At 39.9% G+C, this 18,795-nt stretch overlaps 1 protein-coding gene across 13 annotated transcripts in view; it reads right to left on the bottom strand.

Moving 5' to 3' along the window:
* The window catches only part of SLC44A1 (solute carrier family 44 member 1), an 88,433-nt gene extending 76,734 nt beyond the window's left edge, over positions 1-11,699 (bottom strand). For 12 of the 13 annotated variants that reach the window (XR_015280935.1, XR_015280938.1, XR_015280939.1 and 9 more), the window contains exon 1: positions 11,356-11,653. Coding sequence is in view for 7 of the 13 variants with exons in the window: in XM_086869034.1 (XP_086725160.1) it covers positions 11,356-11,382 (27 nt within the window). In the remaining 6 variants the exon portion in view is untranslated. Of the gene's footprint in view, positions 1-11,355 lie in introns of all 13 variants that reach the window. The other variant, XR_015280936.1, reaches the window with a different exon arrangement.
* Positions 11,700-18,795: the final 7,096 nt, after the last annotated feature.

The following is an 18,795-nucleotide window of genomic DNA, read 5'->3' as shown; positions in this document are numbered from 1 at the left end:
AGTTACAACCAATGGATGAAAAGGAGTTGCAAGTCAGAGCCTAGAGGTTAGACTCTAGGCTCCACTTCCGCTAGTACGTATAAGTTAGCAGCTGGAGAGACAAGACTACTCTAATTTGCACATAGACACAAAGGTTGTAAGAATAAAGTCACAACTTCATTCAGATAGTCAAATGCATTAACATTAAGATAATGTTACAAAACCCTATCCCAGGAACCATATTGATCTAACTACATCTTTAAATTATCTCTTGTTTCATCACCTTGATATAACATCCTGACTCAGAATACATACAACTGTAATTCAACACAGAAGAGTAAATAGACATTAATGCTCTTTATTTAAACTAGAATTCAGAAATTATTGTGTAGCTAACTATCTTCATAGAAGACAGCCACAGTGTGCACACAGCATTAATAAATGGCTTTTAGAGGCAAAAAGGGAGTCTCATTCTGATTGGCATCTTTATGGAAACCACTGGAGTCCAGCAACATCTACGTTTCCTAGAAGGCAGACTGATTCTGTTAAAGTACCAGAGATTCAACTGATCACATAAATAGCATTTGGTTTATTCCGCTAACACTGTGAGTATAGAACACATAAATTTTACACCTACAATGCAAGTTCAACCCTTCAAAATTGGAGAGTCCATTTGCAATACTGTGCATACCACCAAATGACATGGAAGAGCATGGCTCCTTGGGAAATGGGCAAGCCAGGTTTAAGAGGTGATGACCAGGAAGCCATCCAGTTCAGAAGCCAAGTTTAACCCTGCACCTTCAAATGCTATTGAAACATAGTGACACAGATCAAAACGACAGTTCTTGAAACATTTATCAATGTTTCCCAATAGCCATTTAAGGAGATGGTATTTTTCCCATTTTACATCTTTACAAGCTAAAGAACAGTACTAATCACATGTTGACCTTGATGAGCAATAATTTACTAGTTTACCAAACCATTTCCAATGCAAGAGAGTAATTCTCCAGGTTTAACACACATGGCATTTTTCTGTCCAAGACATGGCAGGCTTTTCTAAACTATACAGCTGTTTAGAAGAAGAACTAGCAGCAGCTGCATACTAGTTTCCTAATGAAACTTCCTCCACCTCTGAAAAGACCTCAATCCTAGAGCCCAAAGAGGAGACAAGTCCTGATGCCAAGCATACACACTCAATATTTCACACAAGTACACTTCTGATAGCAAAAGTAAAACTCAAGTAAATTAGTTCTCTCTATAAAACTTCCATATGGTGAATCCACTGTGTAAGTATGCAGAACAAAGTCTTAAAGAAGGAAACCTATTTTCAGTTTGTGACATTACCAGCCATGTTACATTTTCAGAGAAAACTCTAAGTTTACTCTACCAAGAAGTCTCAGAACACTGTACACAGCTGATTGAATTAAAATGTTCACCATTACCTATAGACTTCCTGTGCACGACCTATATGGTGTTCAGACAAAGCACTAAACAGCTTAAAGCACTCTATCATGAGTTCAGACAACCTCTCAGGTTCACAATAAAACTTGTTCATTATACAGCATATTATTGATACACCTCCATTACTACAAGAGCAGGAACACACAGCAGCAAGTACAAACTTTCCTAATTACACCAGTTCCCTGGAAGAATGAACTACATTGTATCAATTAAAATACCTCCATAAACACACTAAAATAATACTAAGTGTAGACTTGGCCTGGATCTCCCTCTGGGGAGGAGTAGTATCGCTCCAACATCAAAGAGGTTGCTAATGGTTGCATTCTCATGGGAGGCAGAAGCTTGAGATGCCACAGACTTGGAGAACTAAAGCAGTATCTCCCACTTAGAGGACAAAAGAGTTTCGCTGGATGGGTGCAGCATGTCCCAGACATCTCTAGAAAGAAGCCAAAACACCTAGGGGCAATTTCAAAAGAGACTTCGTAATAGGGCATGCAACTCACAGTGGAGTCCAATGTCCATTTTGTGGAATTTCTGCTTCAATGTCATTACAAAACAGTGTATTTTTCAGACTATAGCAAAGCAGACACTAGTCATATTACAGACCTAGAGCCATATAACAGTATTTTACAAACTGGTACCATATCCTTATTTTCCTATTGACTTCACATTTCACTGCTTGTTCGCCAATGCCCTGTCCACTGAAAAGATGCGCTGGTCTGTTGTAAGTATGAAACTCAGAAATAATACCAGGAAAAGTTTTCTGATGATGTAATACTGCTTTATCCACCAAAAGGTAATGAATTTATATTTCACTTCACTTCAGATATTAAGAATATTACCAATTCACATAAGGTATCATGGTATTACTAGTGGTGTAATATAAGGATGCTTACCCTGAAAACTCATACATGGGGACTTCACTCTTGAATGTAGCATATGTTGTGTTGTAGATCATCTTCCATTCATCTTTACAGTCAACTCATATTAAACACTGCTTCAAAACTCCTTGATTACATACCTCTACCTCAATCAACAACTTAAATATTTATCTTGAAACATAACACAGCTGATTAAATAAATATGACATGATCAACACACCTGCTGTAGCTTTGTAGTTTAGAAATCAGGCCATCTGTAGACAAAAGCCCTGTTTTTAAGTCTCAAAAATATTTAGTTATTGTTTCTTCCTTCATTATTTAGTGTTTATTTCAAATGAGCAATAAATAAGGATACTTTACAAGTATCACAGTAATATTTTGCAGGGGTTAAAATATCCATTTCAGTGCAATTTTGGTACTTTCATGGTTCTTAATAATTAATTAAAAAACCAGTCATGCAAACAAAACCAAAACAATAATAAAAACCCAAAGCAACAAAACAAACCACAACCCCCCCAAAAAACATATAACACCCCCCCCAAAAAAACACAAAACCAAAAAATCAAAACTCTGAAGACTTTTGCACATACCAAGTTACTACACTATATTTGAATTTTCTACTTGTTGATCAACCTGTTTTACAGAATTTTAAATTTTATTACTTCTACAGATTCAAATCCCAAATAACAAAATATTTTCTAATTCAAGACTAGTAAAACATAGAGTTAAAAACACACTTTACTTTCAAATGTTAGCTTTGTCACAGGACATTGAGATGCATTCAAAAGACCTACCAGAAATACCAGAACTCCCCAGTTACTGGTGTCCACATGAGATGTGGAGGACACATTCCATAGAAGACATTGCCCCTGTTCTTGTCATTGTTTTATTGTAAACCCAAGACCAAAGACATCACAGCTCATTAGGAATTCAGGGCCTGCACAGCTCTGCTGTGGGAACTAACAGTGTTGCCACTTACAGGGACATTCATAGCCGTTTGATATGCATTCCTTCAAAATGTGTCCTATATTTAAATGTGTTTGCCAGCAGTGAAAATCACTGCTGCTTAAATGCAAACTCCTGACTTAAAGGTTCAAAATTCTGGTGACAAGAAAGAAAAACATTCAGGATTACAATAAGAGGGCAGCACTTGAGGACACTGAAACTATATTAGATTAACAGGAACTAATACTAAGAAAGCTCTACCTGAATTATGTAAGAAAAAGTGGGAGGAGAATGGAAAAGGAAATAATATGCCAAGCCCTTAGGTTATTACATAAGCGTACTTCCTTATAACTAATTTTGCAGCATTTCATTGCAAACTATGGGTAGTCTTACAAAGCATTCACAAGACATGGTTATCATGACCTTGAACAAAGTACTAAAATGGGTTTCCTATTTTGTTTCTGTAGTTCTATATACAGCATTCAGAAGTCTCTTCCTCAGTCAAATAATATATCTAGAGAGAAGGAAGAGTGGTTTCAATTTAAAACAAAACCAAACAAAAACAGGCCAGTGCTCATTTCTGCTGTAGACAGCTGTCTAACTACATTAATAAAGAGCAGGCATTTTATATATATATATATATATATATATAATGAGATACAAGTCACCATGTTCTGCTCATCATGCTCTCCACTAGAGTCTAGCAACACTACTGATAAAAATAGCAGCTGCTAGAAACTAGCATGTAAAAATGCAGTATGGAATCAGCTTTCTAATATACCAGCAATCATCTTCTATTCTTATAGTACACTGCATACTGGGTGTTGAAATCATATTAAAGTAGAGAAAACTAAATTTTTGGACTGTATAGCTGAACTTCAAAATAAAGTTGACACTTGTCTCTTCTTAAACACACAAAAAGACCCTCTTGAGGCTGTTGTCATACAATTATACACTTCCATTCCACATTAGGTAATTACTTACCTAGAAGATTTAAAAGAACAAAACAAACAAATAAAAACCACCAAAACAAACAAACACAGGAAAAAACAAAACAAACAAACAAAAAAAATCCTAAACCACCAACAGCAACAAAGAAAAGAAGGGCCAATGAATGCAATGACATTTATTTACTGCATAAGTCTGGGAGACATCAAAGTGATTGAATGACCTAAAAGAATGTTATTAGATATTCACCAACACAAACTCTTTCTCTAAAAATTATAACCAAGCTTCTCAGTTTCATAATACAAAGGCAAAAATTAGCAATCAGTTTAGTCAACAGATGGAAATAGCAACATTGCATAACCATTTTTTAGAAGGTAAGCATAAAATGTACACGATCTTCCAAAAGACGCTTCAAAGGGGGAAAAGATACAAATATCAAAGACAGAGTTTCTGTTAAATTGGTTTGCAAGTTCTACTTTTCACAAAAGAAACCATTGAGCTGAGTTCACAGAAACAAAAATTATAGTCAGCCCAAATACAGAAAAGGCATGCAGAGTTACAGCCAAAGCTTGCCTTCAGAGTAAGCAGCATAAAGAGAGTTGACAACTTCACTACTTAACATTCTCATTTCTTCATAATGACAAATAAAATCCATCAGGTGGGTGATACTTAACAAATTCTTGCAATTATTAATGTAAAACTCTGATGGCTGGCAGCAGTCTTGATGCCAAATAGATTACAATAACATAAGCTTTGGATTTAGCATTCACTATTAACAATAGTGACAACAAGATAATCAGTCTTCTCAAAAACTGTTCTCACTTTATCAAAAAATAATTTTGTAAGGATGCTATGTGCCATGCTTGTTCCCAGTACAAACTATCACTTCCTGAAGCTCTTAAAGTGTTGATGTTTTAATTACCTAACAAAGTAAAGGAAATAACTCGCTACCTACAAATTTTAAGTGATACAACTGAAGGGTAATCTGAGCCCCAGATCCACTAGTCCTCAGTATGAAAATCTCAATGAATTTTATAGAGTACTCACAAGTATCTACGTAGTTGAAATATTTCTGTGTTAAGATCAAAAGGAATTATTTGCACAGGTTGTGCAGCTGCTTGTGACAGCATTTATAAAAGGACATCTCATGCTTCACAGGAACCTAACAGAGCTTACAGACCAGAAATACAGAAGTAGTTCCATGAGATGCCTTATCATTAGCATGTTCTTGGATGCTTATAAACTTCAACCTTCATGCTATGTATCAGATGGAGAGATAGATATGTGTGTGTGTGTACGTGTGTGTATATATATATATACACACAATTATCAGAGGCTAGAACAGAAGCCTCATCTATTGTAAAAATATTGAAAGGGAAATCAAGCTGCCTATCTCCTAGAAGGAGAATTCACAGCTCATTTGATTTCCCTTCATCAACACCATTATTTGTTTGGTCTTCTTATACGACAGTACGCATGCCCAAAATGAAACTGGCATGTTTTGATGCTCCTTAAACTCATTTGACTGCAGTAACCTCTGACTACTGAAGATATACAGCTGATGTACAAGTAGTAATCTGTATTGCCCATAATGGCAGGAAGAGATATTCCATCACAGCTACTCATTTTTTTCAAAAATTTAGAAACTTCAGATTTATCCAGTGTTGTTTCGATACCAGATGCTCAAGGGAATGCTAAGGGATGATCTGTCTTCGTCTCCTCTTATAACGGAAAGTTCTTACAGTCTTTCAAAAACCAAGGCCACCACTAAAACCACCAAGAATAACATGTGCTTTGTTCTTCCCAGTCATGCCTTCAGTTTCCAATATTTCAAGCTTCTCTCAAACATACCATAGATTAAGTCATTAATGTAAAAAGCTGTAAATTTAAAATAAACATACACAGTATTTCCCAATTGCAACACAAACACTAAGACTTCAATAAATTGCCTTGTTTCCTATAACATGTTGCCAAAGCAAACACCTTTTAACTGCTACAAGCTACTTCCACTGTATAAGAAAGGGAGAACAGGTTATGTATTACAACTGTTCCATGAGAAAGCAGTTTAAGTTCTGTCTTGCCCCACACCTCATTCCCTTTCACTATCTGTGAATTTTTTTCTGTCCCCTCAGATGTAACAATGCAAACTTCACAGAACTGTGGTATAAACTAGATTGGTGGAACAATTTGAATTATACTGCAAAATAAATTTTCCTGCTTAAAAACAAACAAAAACCCTATACAGATTAGTTCAAACAAACAGATTTACAGCATAGCCTAACAGTTGTGGCAGCATAGGAGTGATGAACTCCAACAGTTACTTCCTGAAGATCCAGTTTTAAAACAGATTGATGCTGTGACATAATAAAAAAATATCACTGGAAAAGGAGAAGAATGAAAAGCAAGGGAAGAGAATACCAGCACTCAACTCCATTTTTCTTCCTCAGTAAAATGAAAGATTTGAAAGAAATGCAATTATTTTAACAACTCAAAACTTCTGCACCATTTGGTCAGAAGATCCCTACATTTATGTAGAGAAGATCATTTCCAAAACAACACAAATATTAAATATAAAAAAACCCCATAAACTCAAACTAGAGTTACCTCCATAAAAAGTAAGAAGAAACTTCAGCTTTGTAGCACAGCAGATCCATGACAAAAAAGATGCATCCAGACAGAAGCACCCTTCTTGTGAAAACACCCATTTCATGCTAAAGATATGGTCAAGCAAGGACAGTGGGCTGAAGCAACATGAAGGTACTGACAAGTAACAGCAATACCAGACAGAAGACAGAAATCCCACCTCAGTATTTGTCCCTTCCTTTACAGGTTTTCATCTCATATAGGACAGCACATTTGGCTAAATCACAATTCAAAGAAATGTTAGGAAGATCTGTTCATGATAACTAACAGTAACTAAACAAGACTGCTTTAAGACAACTGCTAAGATGTAGTTGACATTGCACAAGCTTTTCTCTACACACTCAAGGTTCAAGATGGTGATAGTAAAGAGACAGCAAGCACAAAAAAATGACAGCTTAGTACAGAATCGCACAAGCAATTCTAAAGAAAAAAAAAGATGAAAACACTCTTGTAACACCAAGGAGAAAGAACAGGTAACACTGAAAAGGAACAAGAAGTAAATAAGAATTCTAGTTGTGATGATAAAGAAATAGTGGATATCACAGAAGATGCTACACCAGGGGAAGTTAAAGAACTTTGTGCAAACATGGAAAACCAAAATGAAAATAAGAAAAACTGGAAAAGAAGTACTCTGGTTCTAATCACCTCAGCAGGCAAAACAGCAGTGGAGCAACAGAAAGAATTAGCTCATCTGGAAGAAAGTCTGGTATGGTTGCATTAAGTTTAATTTAACATGACACTTAACAAATAAAGCTGAAAAGTCTGGTAAAATAGGAAGTTAAGAAAAGGAGGAGAAAGGCTGGAAGTATAACCACAGACAGAAGTAGTGGCAAATAAACAATAATCAGCAAGTGGAAGGCAGTGAGTAATTAAAAAACAACAGTACTATCCCCATATGGACCATGCACTTAAGAGTTGGATTCAATGATTCTTGTGGGTTTCTTCCACCTCAGAAAATTCTGTTGTACTACAGACATGCCAGGGAGAATAAGACACCATGTAGCAGAGGATTACATATGCTATTGAAAGCAACAGAGACCAAGGAGGGTAAACATGGAATCCTTGCAACTTGGGCACAAGAAACCTGCAGATATATTAACTGAAGACAATTTCAGCACAACACAGAATCTGGACTGGAATTAATTCAGTATGAAGAAAGAGTGAGTATGAAGAATGTGTGACAAAAAACATACATTCCTCTGCTTAGAAATTTGGAAAAAAGAGAAACAGACTAGAGTGCTGTTATTTTTAAGGATGGAGAATAGCAAATCAGAATAAAATTAGGAAGGGAATAAGATGGCAGCAGGAGGTAAAAACCTGAAGTTTGAAAGTAAGAGAGAAAAACTGAATGAATGAGGCTTTGGGTAATTAAAAAGGCAGAAAAAGCATAAAAGAAACACAAGAATACATCTCTGTAAGCAGCAATCAATACTGCTGAATAAAGGTAAACATGAAAATTCTAATCAGTTCTTCTCTGGAAACCTTTAGATTCTGCTGGGAAAGAGGCACAGAAAAAGGCCTAAGATAAAGGCCTTTAGGCAGCCTACAAAGCAAAGGAAGTGGGAAACATATCTAGGGGGGAAAACGAATAACTGAGTATGAAATAAAAGCTATGAATAAAACTACAAAGAAATCAATCTAGTTCAACAATCAGTCACAGGTAGATGCATTATCAGAAATAAGAGGAGAAGGTGGCAGTCATGAGGAAGGGACTTGGAGATGCAGTAATCAGATAAGATGGCTAGCAGAATCAAAACAGAAGTAATCATTTCTGTCAGAAACAGAAACGGGGATTAGCAGATGAAGATCAAATAGGCTAGAGAGCTGAAAAATAAACTTAATGAGAAATCTACTTGAAAAACAAAGTCAGAAGGAATGAGGATTTTCATGATAAGAGAAGAGATTATGTCAAAGACCAATACGAAACTAGAAAGGGAGAAGCAAAATGTAGGTGAGGAAACATGAAGGAATTTCTGATGGACCCCTGCCCAGGAAAAACATGAGAGGGGGAAATGCAAAGACCATGGTAGATGAGGAATAGAAAATTTATTTTTAATGATAGAAGGGATGATAGGACAGACATTAGAACCTAATGTAGTGCTATATGGTATGCAGCAAGGTTTCTGTAATCCATATACCAGACAAAACTGCTGATAAAATATTCAGCAACTAGCCTTTGATTCGGATTTCCTGAGCAGACACACCATTGCTTACGGTTAGGAAATTACATATACTGCTATTCTTAAACTTCAGTCATATGGTGTACAAAGGTCAGTTGTTGTACCATATCTTGCCACGCACAAGGAAAGCAAATGAAAAGTTTAGTAGAATACTATTAATGTCATATAACCTGGCAGCAGAACACAAATTGCACTAAAATCCAAAATCAGTCAGCTGAAACCCAGATATGCATATGCCAGATACGCAAACCAATTCATCTGCTAACATTACCCACAAGTAAGTCTGTATTTTCCTTTAAGAAAAGAACAGTGAACTGTAATTCAAATTTTCTAGCTCTAGAAGAGCTAGAAAGGGCCTATAAAACACTTGAGAAAAGCAATTTCTCAGAAATCATAGAAATAAGGTTGGAAAAGACTTCAAAACATTACTTCAAAACATCAACTTCACTCAGTGCTCCAAGTCTGTATCAGCTTTCCTTAAGCCACTCCTGACAGATGTTTATCTAACATGGGTCGTTTTGGTTTTTTTAGCAAACCTCAGACAATACAGACTTCACAATATGCTCTGGCATCTACTGCAGTGACTGAACAAATTCAAAATCCACCCCTAACATTTAGCATATACCTCACTCTCGTAATTCAAACCATTTGTTTGTGAACCACAAAGCTGTTTGCCTTCCTCCTTGCAGCATATTTGCTATACTAAAAGGACGTTTCCTATTGCAACTGGACAGTTCTCCGCAGTGTTCTGCATTGGAAGGACAGAGCTCTTACATAAAAAAAAAAGTCTGCCTGAACGGATGAGCTACAAAAACTCATCTCTGTGATGAGTCATCTGGGACAGCAGAGACGGACTTTCCCACATAAGCAGTCTGCTGGAAGCTGGATTCAGCCACTGCAAGTGATACAGCCAAAGGAAACTAAACTAATTTACAAGCGAGCAAAGCACAGCCAAGGCATCAGTCGTGATCGTTCGTACTACAGCCTTCAGAAAAAGAGCCATGCAAAAAACCAGCACAGATTTGGCCGTGCTGTTCAAAGGCAAAGTTAAAATGGGAAGCAGAGCCGCAAACTGGAGCGTTGGGTGGAGCTCCCGATTGTGCCTTGCCTGGCAGCACCACTCTGGGGGAAAAAAGGGAGTCAGTAAGGGCAAAGCAGAGAGAAGGGGGAGGGGGAAGAAAGAAAAACCGACCTCGGAAACAAGAGATGTGCACGGAACCAATCACATACAGGGAAATGGATATAGGGAGGCACCTGAACCCTCGGACATAGAGTGAAGAAGGAGGCTGGGATTAAGACTGTCTCTCTTTCCAGTGACAGTGGACTTCAGGGATGCCCTGGGCCTGATGACTTTCCTCCCACGGAATAGCTTCTCTCTGTCGGGTGGGGCAGTAGGGACCCCAAAGAACATGCTGCAGGAAGGGCAGGGCACGCAGAGCTATCTAGGGAGATGTACTGAGGCATGGCGGGGGCGAGGTGGGGATCACAGGACAGTGGTGCAAGGCACTAGAAGGATGGCAGGTGAGAACTGGATGTCTGCAGCTGCAGCCATAGCAGGGAAGTGGAGCAGGGTATGCTACAGATTGCAAAGCAAAAGCACAACAAGGGGCAAGGTGAAGATGATCCACAGGAGAAACAGCACACAGAACAGTATGCAGAGGGTGGAAGTGCGTAGCATGGTAAGGAGCAAGGCTATTGGGGGGGCGGGGGGAGTGATGTTGGTGAGCACGGGGATGCACAACCACGAGCGGGAAAAGCACAGCTACAGAGGGAGCAAAAAGGTGCACAGCTCATGTGCATGAAGGCTTGGGAGTAGTGGATGTAAGGGTGTTGTACCCAGCCACGAAACAGCAAGGCTACGGGAGGGGAAAGCAAGGTGGTCGCAGTCACGGGAGGCCAAAGCTGTTGGTGGAGGAGTGCGAAGCGGGGAGGGAAAGCAATGGGTTCCCAGCCATGACAGAGTGTGCTTACAGAGTGGGACGCAGAAGAGTGCGCAGCAACGGGAGAACGGCGCTACAGGTGTAGCGAGGGGGATGTACTGCCACAGGAAAGCGGGGGTCCGTGGAGGGAGGCAGCAAAGCGGTGCTCAGCCTGGTGGAAGCTGTGCTGCGAGGGGCACAAGGAGATGCACGGCCGCCAGAGAGCGCGGCTGTGGAGGGGACAAGCGGCTGCGCAGCCACAGGACAGCGACAGGGACAGACCCGGGGCCAGGGGGGCCACAGCCGCGGGGCGAGCAGAGGGGCCACGGGCGGGTGTGACAGGTCCCTGCAGCGGAGGACGGCGAGGTCGGAAAAGGGAGGGGGACACGGGCCACTCACCTGCGAAGCGGAGCTGCAGCAGCCCATGGCGTCCGCGGGTCTCTGCCCCGGGGGTGCCCGCTAGGCATCCACTCTCCGCGACTCCCCCGCCCCGGGCGGCGGCGCAGTGCGGGACGCACGAAGAGAGGCACGGAGGGAGCGCCGGCTAAGCGGCGGGGACCGCAGGGCCCGGTCAGTTGAGAGCGGCAGCACCACAAGCGCCGTCGCGGCGCCCCCTCATCCTCCTCCCCCGAGGCCACTCGGGAAGGGGCGGGGCCGGCGGGGGGCGGGCCTGGGGGCGGGGCCAGTGCACTGCGGCGCAGGGGGTACCTGTCCTGCCGGCGGCTCCGCCCTCGCCTCGCCCCGCCCCGCGCGCGCGGCGGCCGCTTCCGGTGCGGTAATGGCGGCGGCGGTGGTGCCGCGACTCCGGTGGTGGTCGAGCTCAGATCTCGTCCTTCGCTCACCAGTCGGCCGACGGCAAGGTGCGCGCCGGGACGGGGGCAGCTGCGTGTGGAAACCAAGCACTTCTCAGCGGGGCTTCCCAAGAGTCTGAGAGCCCGCCCACTGAGAGGAAGAAAAGAGACGTTCATATGACCTCGTAGTACATACACATTTGCAACCAAGAATTTGTAGTAGAATCAAGGAGCATTTCTACACTTCTTTTAACGCTTCCAGGGATGGTGACTCATCCACTTTCCTGGGCAGTCTGTTCTAATGCTTGACCAGCTTTACGGTGGAAGAATGTTCTGTAGTATCCCTTGGTGCAGCCTGAGGCCAGTTCTTGTTACCTGGGAAAAGAGGCCGACCCGCACCGGGGTGCAGCCTCCTTTCAAGCAGTTGTAGACAGTGATAAGGTCACCCCCGAGCCTCTTTTTCTCCACGTTAAACAGCCCTTCCTTCAGCCACTCCTCATAAGACTTGTGTTACAGACCATTCACCATCTCCACTGCCCTCTTCTGGATGCACTCCAGCACCTCAGTGTCCTTTTTCTGCAGTGCCAGAGCTGGACACAGCTTGACGTGTGGCCTCATCAGTGCCGAGTATAAGGGGACAATCCATGGCCCTGCTGGCCACACTGTTGTTGATATAGGCCAGGATGCCATTAGTCTTCTTGTCCACCTGGGCATGCTGCTGGATCATGTTCAGGCTCTGTTCATGTCCCTGGGCCCTCTTCCACCATGCAGCTTTCAGCCACTTTTCCCCTAGCTTGTAGCACTGCCTGGGGTTATTGTGATCCAAGGGCAGGACCTGGTACCTGGCCTTGTTGAAGCTCTTACTATATTGGCTAATCTCAGTCTCTTTTAAGGTATGTTTACTGGCCCAGCAGTTGTGTTTGAGCACCAACTAAATATATGAAGGAATACTCTGCATAATTTATTTTATTTTATTTTTAATCTTAAGTCAGTATCAGAGTTATCTCCTATTCTATCAATGTAGTAGAATATCCATGATAAGAAATAGCATTGCAATGACTTAAATATAAAATGATCCTTTGACAGGCAGAATGAGGCAAAAGAGACCTTGTGACTAGAGAAGGAGTTTTGTTAGGCTTCCAAAAAAACCCAGAAACTGACGTGGGTGTGTTGTGAATCACACTGGGGTTTTTTTAGTTCTTGTCAGTTTAATGGCAAGTAGAATCATGGAATCATTTCAGCTGGAAAGGACCTCCAAGATCATTGAGTCCAACCATAACCCAGCATTGCAAAGTCCGCTGCAAAAACATGTCCCTTAGTGCCACATATCCTCCAAGGTTGGTGACTCAATTAGTAACATTACAATTTTCACATTTTATAGTATCTGTTTAAAATAGTGTTTCACCATTTACATATATATATTGCTATTATTTTCATTGTTCCACCTCATTCTATCCAAATACTTCTGTGCTGTTGAAAGTTGTGGCCATCAAAGAGCTGTTTTGCAGGAACAATCTCTAAGAAAAAATTATTTTGTGATTGACACAGTAATTGATAACAAGAAATTTGTAGCCAACTCTTATGTGACTTTGCAGCCACCAGAATCTCTGTTCCTCCATTTTGCCATTTATAAAATTGACTTTTGTCCCAGTGTTTCTTTCTTCTGTTTGCTTGGGCATCAAAAGCATTAGGTCTGTGCCATAGATGTTATTTCATCAGTCTCTTAAAACAAACCAAATTTGGTTTTTTTAAATAGTCTATCAATTTAGGACTTTTGCTTCAATAGTTTCATTTGATACACCAAAATGTTGTCATGAAAATTAAATTCTGCTTCCTGCCTTTTTGCATGTAGACTAAACGCGTTCAGCATGAGTATCAGAAGAGAGTAATGCATTAAAACACAGTGTCTGCCTCCCAAATTTGTGGACTCTTAAAAAACCCACAAACATTCCAGCCAATAATGAAAAGCTTTGTGCAGCTGCAGAGAGGCAATAGTGACTTTATAGTGATAAAAAAATGCCGGTCCTTAATTGGCGAGGTGGGCCTTTATGAAAAAGCTTGTAAAGACATACCAGCTGAAGCATAGGTAACTGGGATTTGGTGCAGATACGTGACATCTGTAGAAATTATTTGAACAGATACAAGTGTTAGAAATAATCATCTGAATCTTTGCCTCTGGACTAAGGAGATTAACTATGTTTTCAGCAGGGATGCAGTAATAACAGCAGCAGTAGTTGCCTGATTCTCACCAGTTTTACTGTACTTCGTTCAGTCACACAAAGGAGAGGAAAAGTTAAAAGATTCTGGCTTATTCATAATTATATGAGGTTTTATATTTATTTAGATTAACATTTCATGAAGGAACTGAAATGAGACTTGCTGAATTTTAGTTCAGTAATGCAGAAGTTGAACTTTAAGCATATGTCTAAGTGCATTTTTAAAATTGTGCTTTTTGGATACCCTTCTGAATCTGAATGTAATAGGCTGTAAGTCATGGTTACATCACAAGCTGCTAAAGAGCAAATCTGACTGCCCAAATTTACTGTTAACCCTATTTTTCCATAACAGATTTGAGTCTGGCCTTCTGCCCTGGACAAAAGCTTTATCTATATTTTTGTTTCATTGCTAGACTCAAAATGACAGGTAAGAATATTTTAAGTACCATCTGATACTGAGAAAGAGACAACAACAGAGAGAAGGCCCTAGAATGACAGAAATGCCTTTAGTGCTTGAGAAAATTGTAGGTTATGTCCAAACTGCTTCTATTCTGAGAAGAAAGCATTAATTTTATGGTAATATTTACCTTTCATTTCTCACCAGGTGCAGGGTGTTGACCTTACTCAGGCATATTTAAAAACTTAAGGATTTTACAAAGCACAATATAATTTATATCTTGTTCCACATTAATGAGAGAAATACCTTTAAAATTGTATTAGATAAAATTCTGTCCTTTTTGATATGTTCTTACGTGTGAATTTTGGGAGGGAATCTTTGAACCGGCTCAGTTCTGAACTAATTGCTCAACCCAGAGGTAGTCAAAACTTGGCCTTGCCATTAATGAATTGGGAAGCAATGCATTGTCGAGACTAAAAATTGAATATTGAACCAGCAAGGTGTTGTTGCGGTCTGTGTGTTTGCCTCTTTCTTCTAATTGACAAACTCTGCTTGTTAGCATTCTGCTGACTTCTTCCACCTACCAATAAATCTTCATCTATGTGTGCTTGGCAACCACTCTGAATTTTTAAAAATCTCATCCTGTGTGCTTGACCTCCATATTTCTGAGGTTGTTTTTATTTGATTTTGGCTTTTTTGGTTGTTTTGGTTTTACAATTTTTAAAATTTATTTTAATACAATACCACAGATATTCACTCCATAATGTACCCAGTGAATGGACTTTGTTCTCATATACATGTATTGATGTAGGATTAGGGGTGATTCTGCTGATTTCAGCAAAATATTAATGAGAAGGAATTGCAGCAATGGCAAATAGGCTGACAGCCTGTCTCTATGAGCAGGGGATAAAGCCCACTGACTTATTCAGACCCCTGTGGTCTTATATATCTCAGAACCTATGTGAAGCTGATCATCTTTCTGAAAAGTTAAACCATGCCACTGCACATTTTTAAGTGCTGTAGGACTACAGCATAGAGGCTTGTGTCAAATCACACAGGACACCAGTAAAAAAGCAGAGAACTGAAGCTATATGGTAAGAACTCCAGCTTGTATACTGAAAATCCATTCAGTTGTGAATTTTTGTCAGTCAAAGTAAAAACATTCAAGGCATCCTTCTTTGGAATTAGAATATTAGGATTCTTGCAGACTTTTTGGTTGCTGACTACGAAAAGATGCACAGTCCTCAATAAATCTGAGCTTTCACCAGTTAAGGCAAGGATTTTTTTCTTGCTGCATGTCTGACCAGAGAAGAATAGGTCAATTCAGTAAACTCTCTGAGAAAGTCAGAAAATCTATTGTGATCCTACTTTGTACTGGAGCCCCAAAAATGTGTCATATTAGGTATGTTTCAATTTAAAACTGGAGACTCCAAGGAAAGAGAAAGTGCATAGGGCTTTTTGAATGATCAGGATGGTGACATTTTCTTTCTACAGGCCTGAAACAAAATTTAGGTCCATTATACTCTTAGAGATGTAACTTTCTGGTGAGAGGATAGAGGTGTACAGTTGAGATCCTGTCTGTAGAAGGTTATCAAAACTATTCAGGACTCATTAGGAGATTATAATTGTAGTGTGTTAGGAAAATGGCTTTCTAAACATTTAGTTTAGGTACTGTGCTGTATCTATGGTAGTACATTCAAGCCATAATGAAAGTAAAATGAATATTCTTTGTATACTAAAACATGGGGTTTTTTCCCCATTTAATACATGTGGGACTTCATTCTAATGTCAGATCACCTGTGCATGAAGAACTGTAAGAATAGACCATTTCAGGCAAGCAAAAGAGCTGTCACACATTTACATTGTTACCAACCTGAGCCAGAATCATGTTAGCAATTTGCAGCTGAAATGTTCCATATCCCAATCAATATCCAAGCCCCCAAAAAATCCACTTTTCAAAAAATGTTCTTTAAAATACCTAGGTGCTGTTGTGTGTGCATGGAGGTGGGGATGGGGTATGCAATGATGACATGGTAGCAATCAAAACCATAGAATTTATTTCAGCCTTTTGAGAAAGTTTTGTGTTACCCAAGGGAGGCATACAAAACCAAGTACAATCTTTCCTGTAGAGACTGTACCATCATAATACATGATGAGCTATTACAATCTCCTGTCATTTCACTCCAGGAGAGTTATGGCTCCCATAGTGAGGTTGTAAGACTACAGATGGAGGACTGCCTGCAACAAATCTCTTACAAGGCTGCTGCTGTAAATCTCTTGGAGAAGAGTCATTGCCTTAAAAAAACTATGCTAAGGGGACTATGCCATTTATTTTCTTAGGGAAGATGGAAAGAGGGGCTATAGAAGGAAGTACTCTTCCATTCTACACTCTTTAATGTTATGCAAGGAGTCACTCATCAGGGAAGGTTCAGCTCTTTCTCAGAGTGAGAGAAGAGACACAGCTATAGTGTTGTAATACTCAGGCTGCATTGTATTTTGTATGAGAGAGGAGTAGAAATCCCTCTCCAGAGGCTGAATTTTTTGGCTTAGTTGTAGTAATTGCCAGCTAATGATTGATAGATTGGCACAGGTGTGGACTATTGGTTGTGCTGAATATTTGCAGTATGCTCAGAAGTGGCATTCAACTCAGGTTCAGGCTTAAGACCAAAGAGTGCTTTACCATGGACACAAACACTCATACATAGGTGAATGACATTCATTCACCTCATTTGTAGGTGAATAGACACTGATAGAGCTCAAAATATGGTTGGTGTATCCTTGTGTGTGAGTCCTTGAAAAACTTTCAGGCTGAGTCAAACCAGGAAGCTGGATAGAGATATGGGGCTGTCAGGGAGTCTGCATAATTCAGCTCTGCACTGCAGCTGACAGTATATATACAGACAATACAGCCGACAGTGATAGCTAACAAAAGAAGGTAATAGGGCCTTCAGGTTTAATTTCACTGTATTTTTTTCCTTCTGGGCTGGGTTCTAAGGGTCCCAGCCTCAATGCCTGGCTGTTCTTTGAGTAACTTATATTTACCTTTAAAATTAGGGTAGTAAAAGTTTGAAAAGCAATTTATTTTAATACAATGGCCACCACTCCAATTACAAAAACAAGTACATATATATGTTTAAACAGGCATTGAGTCGTATTTGAAATGGACAATCTCAGCCTGCACTTTTCCTGCATATATATAGACATGCTTATCTTTAAATTCATAGCAAGTACTTTCCTTAGTGAAAGCCTGTAAGTGATTAAAAGAATGTTTAAAAAATCTGGTGTTATATTAATTTTTCTGGCTTACAGAAAATATGGGGATTTTAAGAAGTTCTACACATTCATCAGCTCCTGTTAATACTGAGTTTCCTTTGAAAAAAAAGAAAAAGCACATTGCTTTATTTAAGAAAGTAATTGCAAGTAACAGAGCTTGTGTGACCTTGTGGGCCTAGCTGGAGGGTTTCCATCCTTGTTGGTCCTGGAGACCAGGATGGTACTGTGAATGGTGTACGTTCTCCAGTGGATGTAGGTTCCATCTACTGAGCAGTATCAGCTGTCAGGCTGCCCACATCCTTTGAACCAGGCATGTGTTAGTCAATGCAGTCTCATACTACTAGCTCTGGGGTCTACGGCCGCAAAAAATTCAGACGGGGGAAAAGAATTCTTGCCCATCTGCAATAACCACTGTAGTATAAACACCAAAGAAGAAACATTGGCTGACAGTATTCTTGAGAAGACCAAGTTCTAATAACTTCTTCAAGCATTTTTTTTCTTGTCAGCACTTAATATTTGATTAGCAAATCTTTGATTAACTAGAGGCTGTGGCTCACCTGAAGAACTTACTTTACAACAAGACACAGTTGCTTCTGTTTGTTCATTCAAACTCAAAGAGTATTTTACAGGAACACAATTAGCCAATGTTATTTTTAGGTTTGTTTCATTTTGACTATACTATTTTGACTTCTACATTTGACAAAATATCCCCCTAGATACTGTAATAATATCCATGAAGTAAGTTGTTCTGTAACAGGTAGGATTTGTCAGCAGGAATTATATTTCCCTGCCTTTCCCAAAAATATTTATTCAACAGTATTCCAGAATGTTCTTGTTGCTCTTTGCTTCTACATGATAACATTTTAACTCCAGCCTCTAGTCACCTGCACCAGTTTTTCCTGTTATTAATGCTTTTGTTGACAGTTGGTGTAAGTTCCTAAGTGGGAGAATACTTCCAAAATAAACGTAGAAACAGTCTGCTTGTAGGTATTAGTCTGACAAGCCAACCATGTTGTTTCACTTGAAGGTACATCACTCTTGAGAAGGTGACACTGAGAAATAGCTCTTTGGCTGTGGTGTCTTCGCAGTTGTGTCAGACAAGCAGCAGTGTTTAACTTCTGCTGCAGGACTAATGAGTGTGTGATTAATGATGCAGAACTAA

This window comes from Cyanistes caeruleus, chromosome Z, assembly GCF_971803275.1.
Source record: "Cyanistes caeruleus chromosome Z, bCyaCae1.hap1.1, whole genome shotgun sequence".
NCBI lineage: Eukaryota > Metazoa > Chordata > Aves > Passeriformes > Paridae > Cyanistes > Cyanistes caeruleus.
Note: the sequence above shows the minus strand (reverse complement) of the source record. Positions and strands in the feature narration are given on the sequence as shown.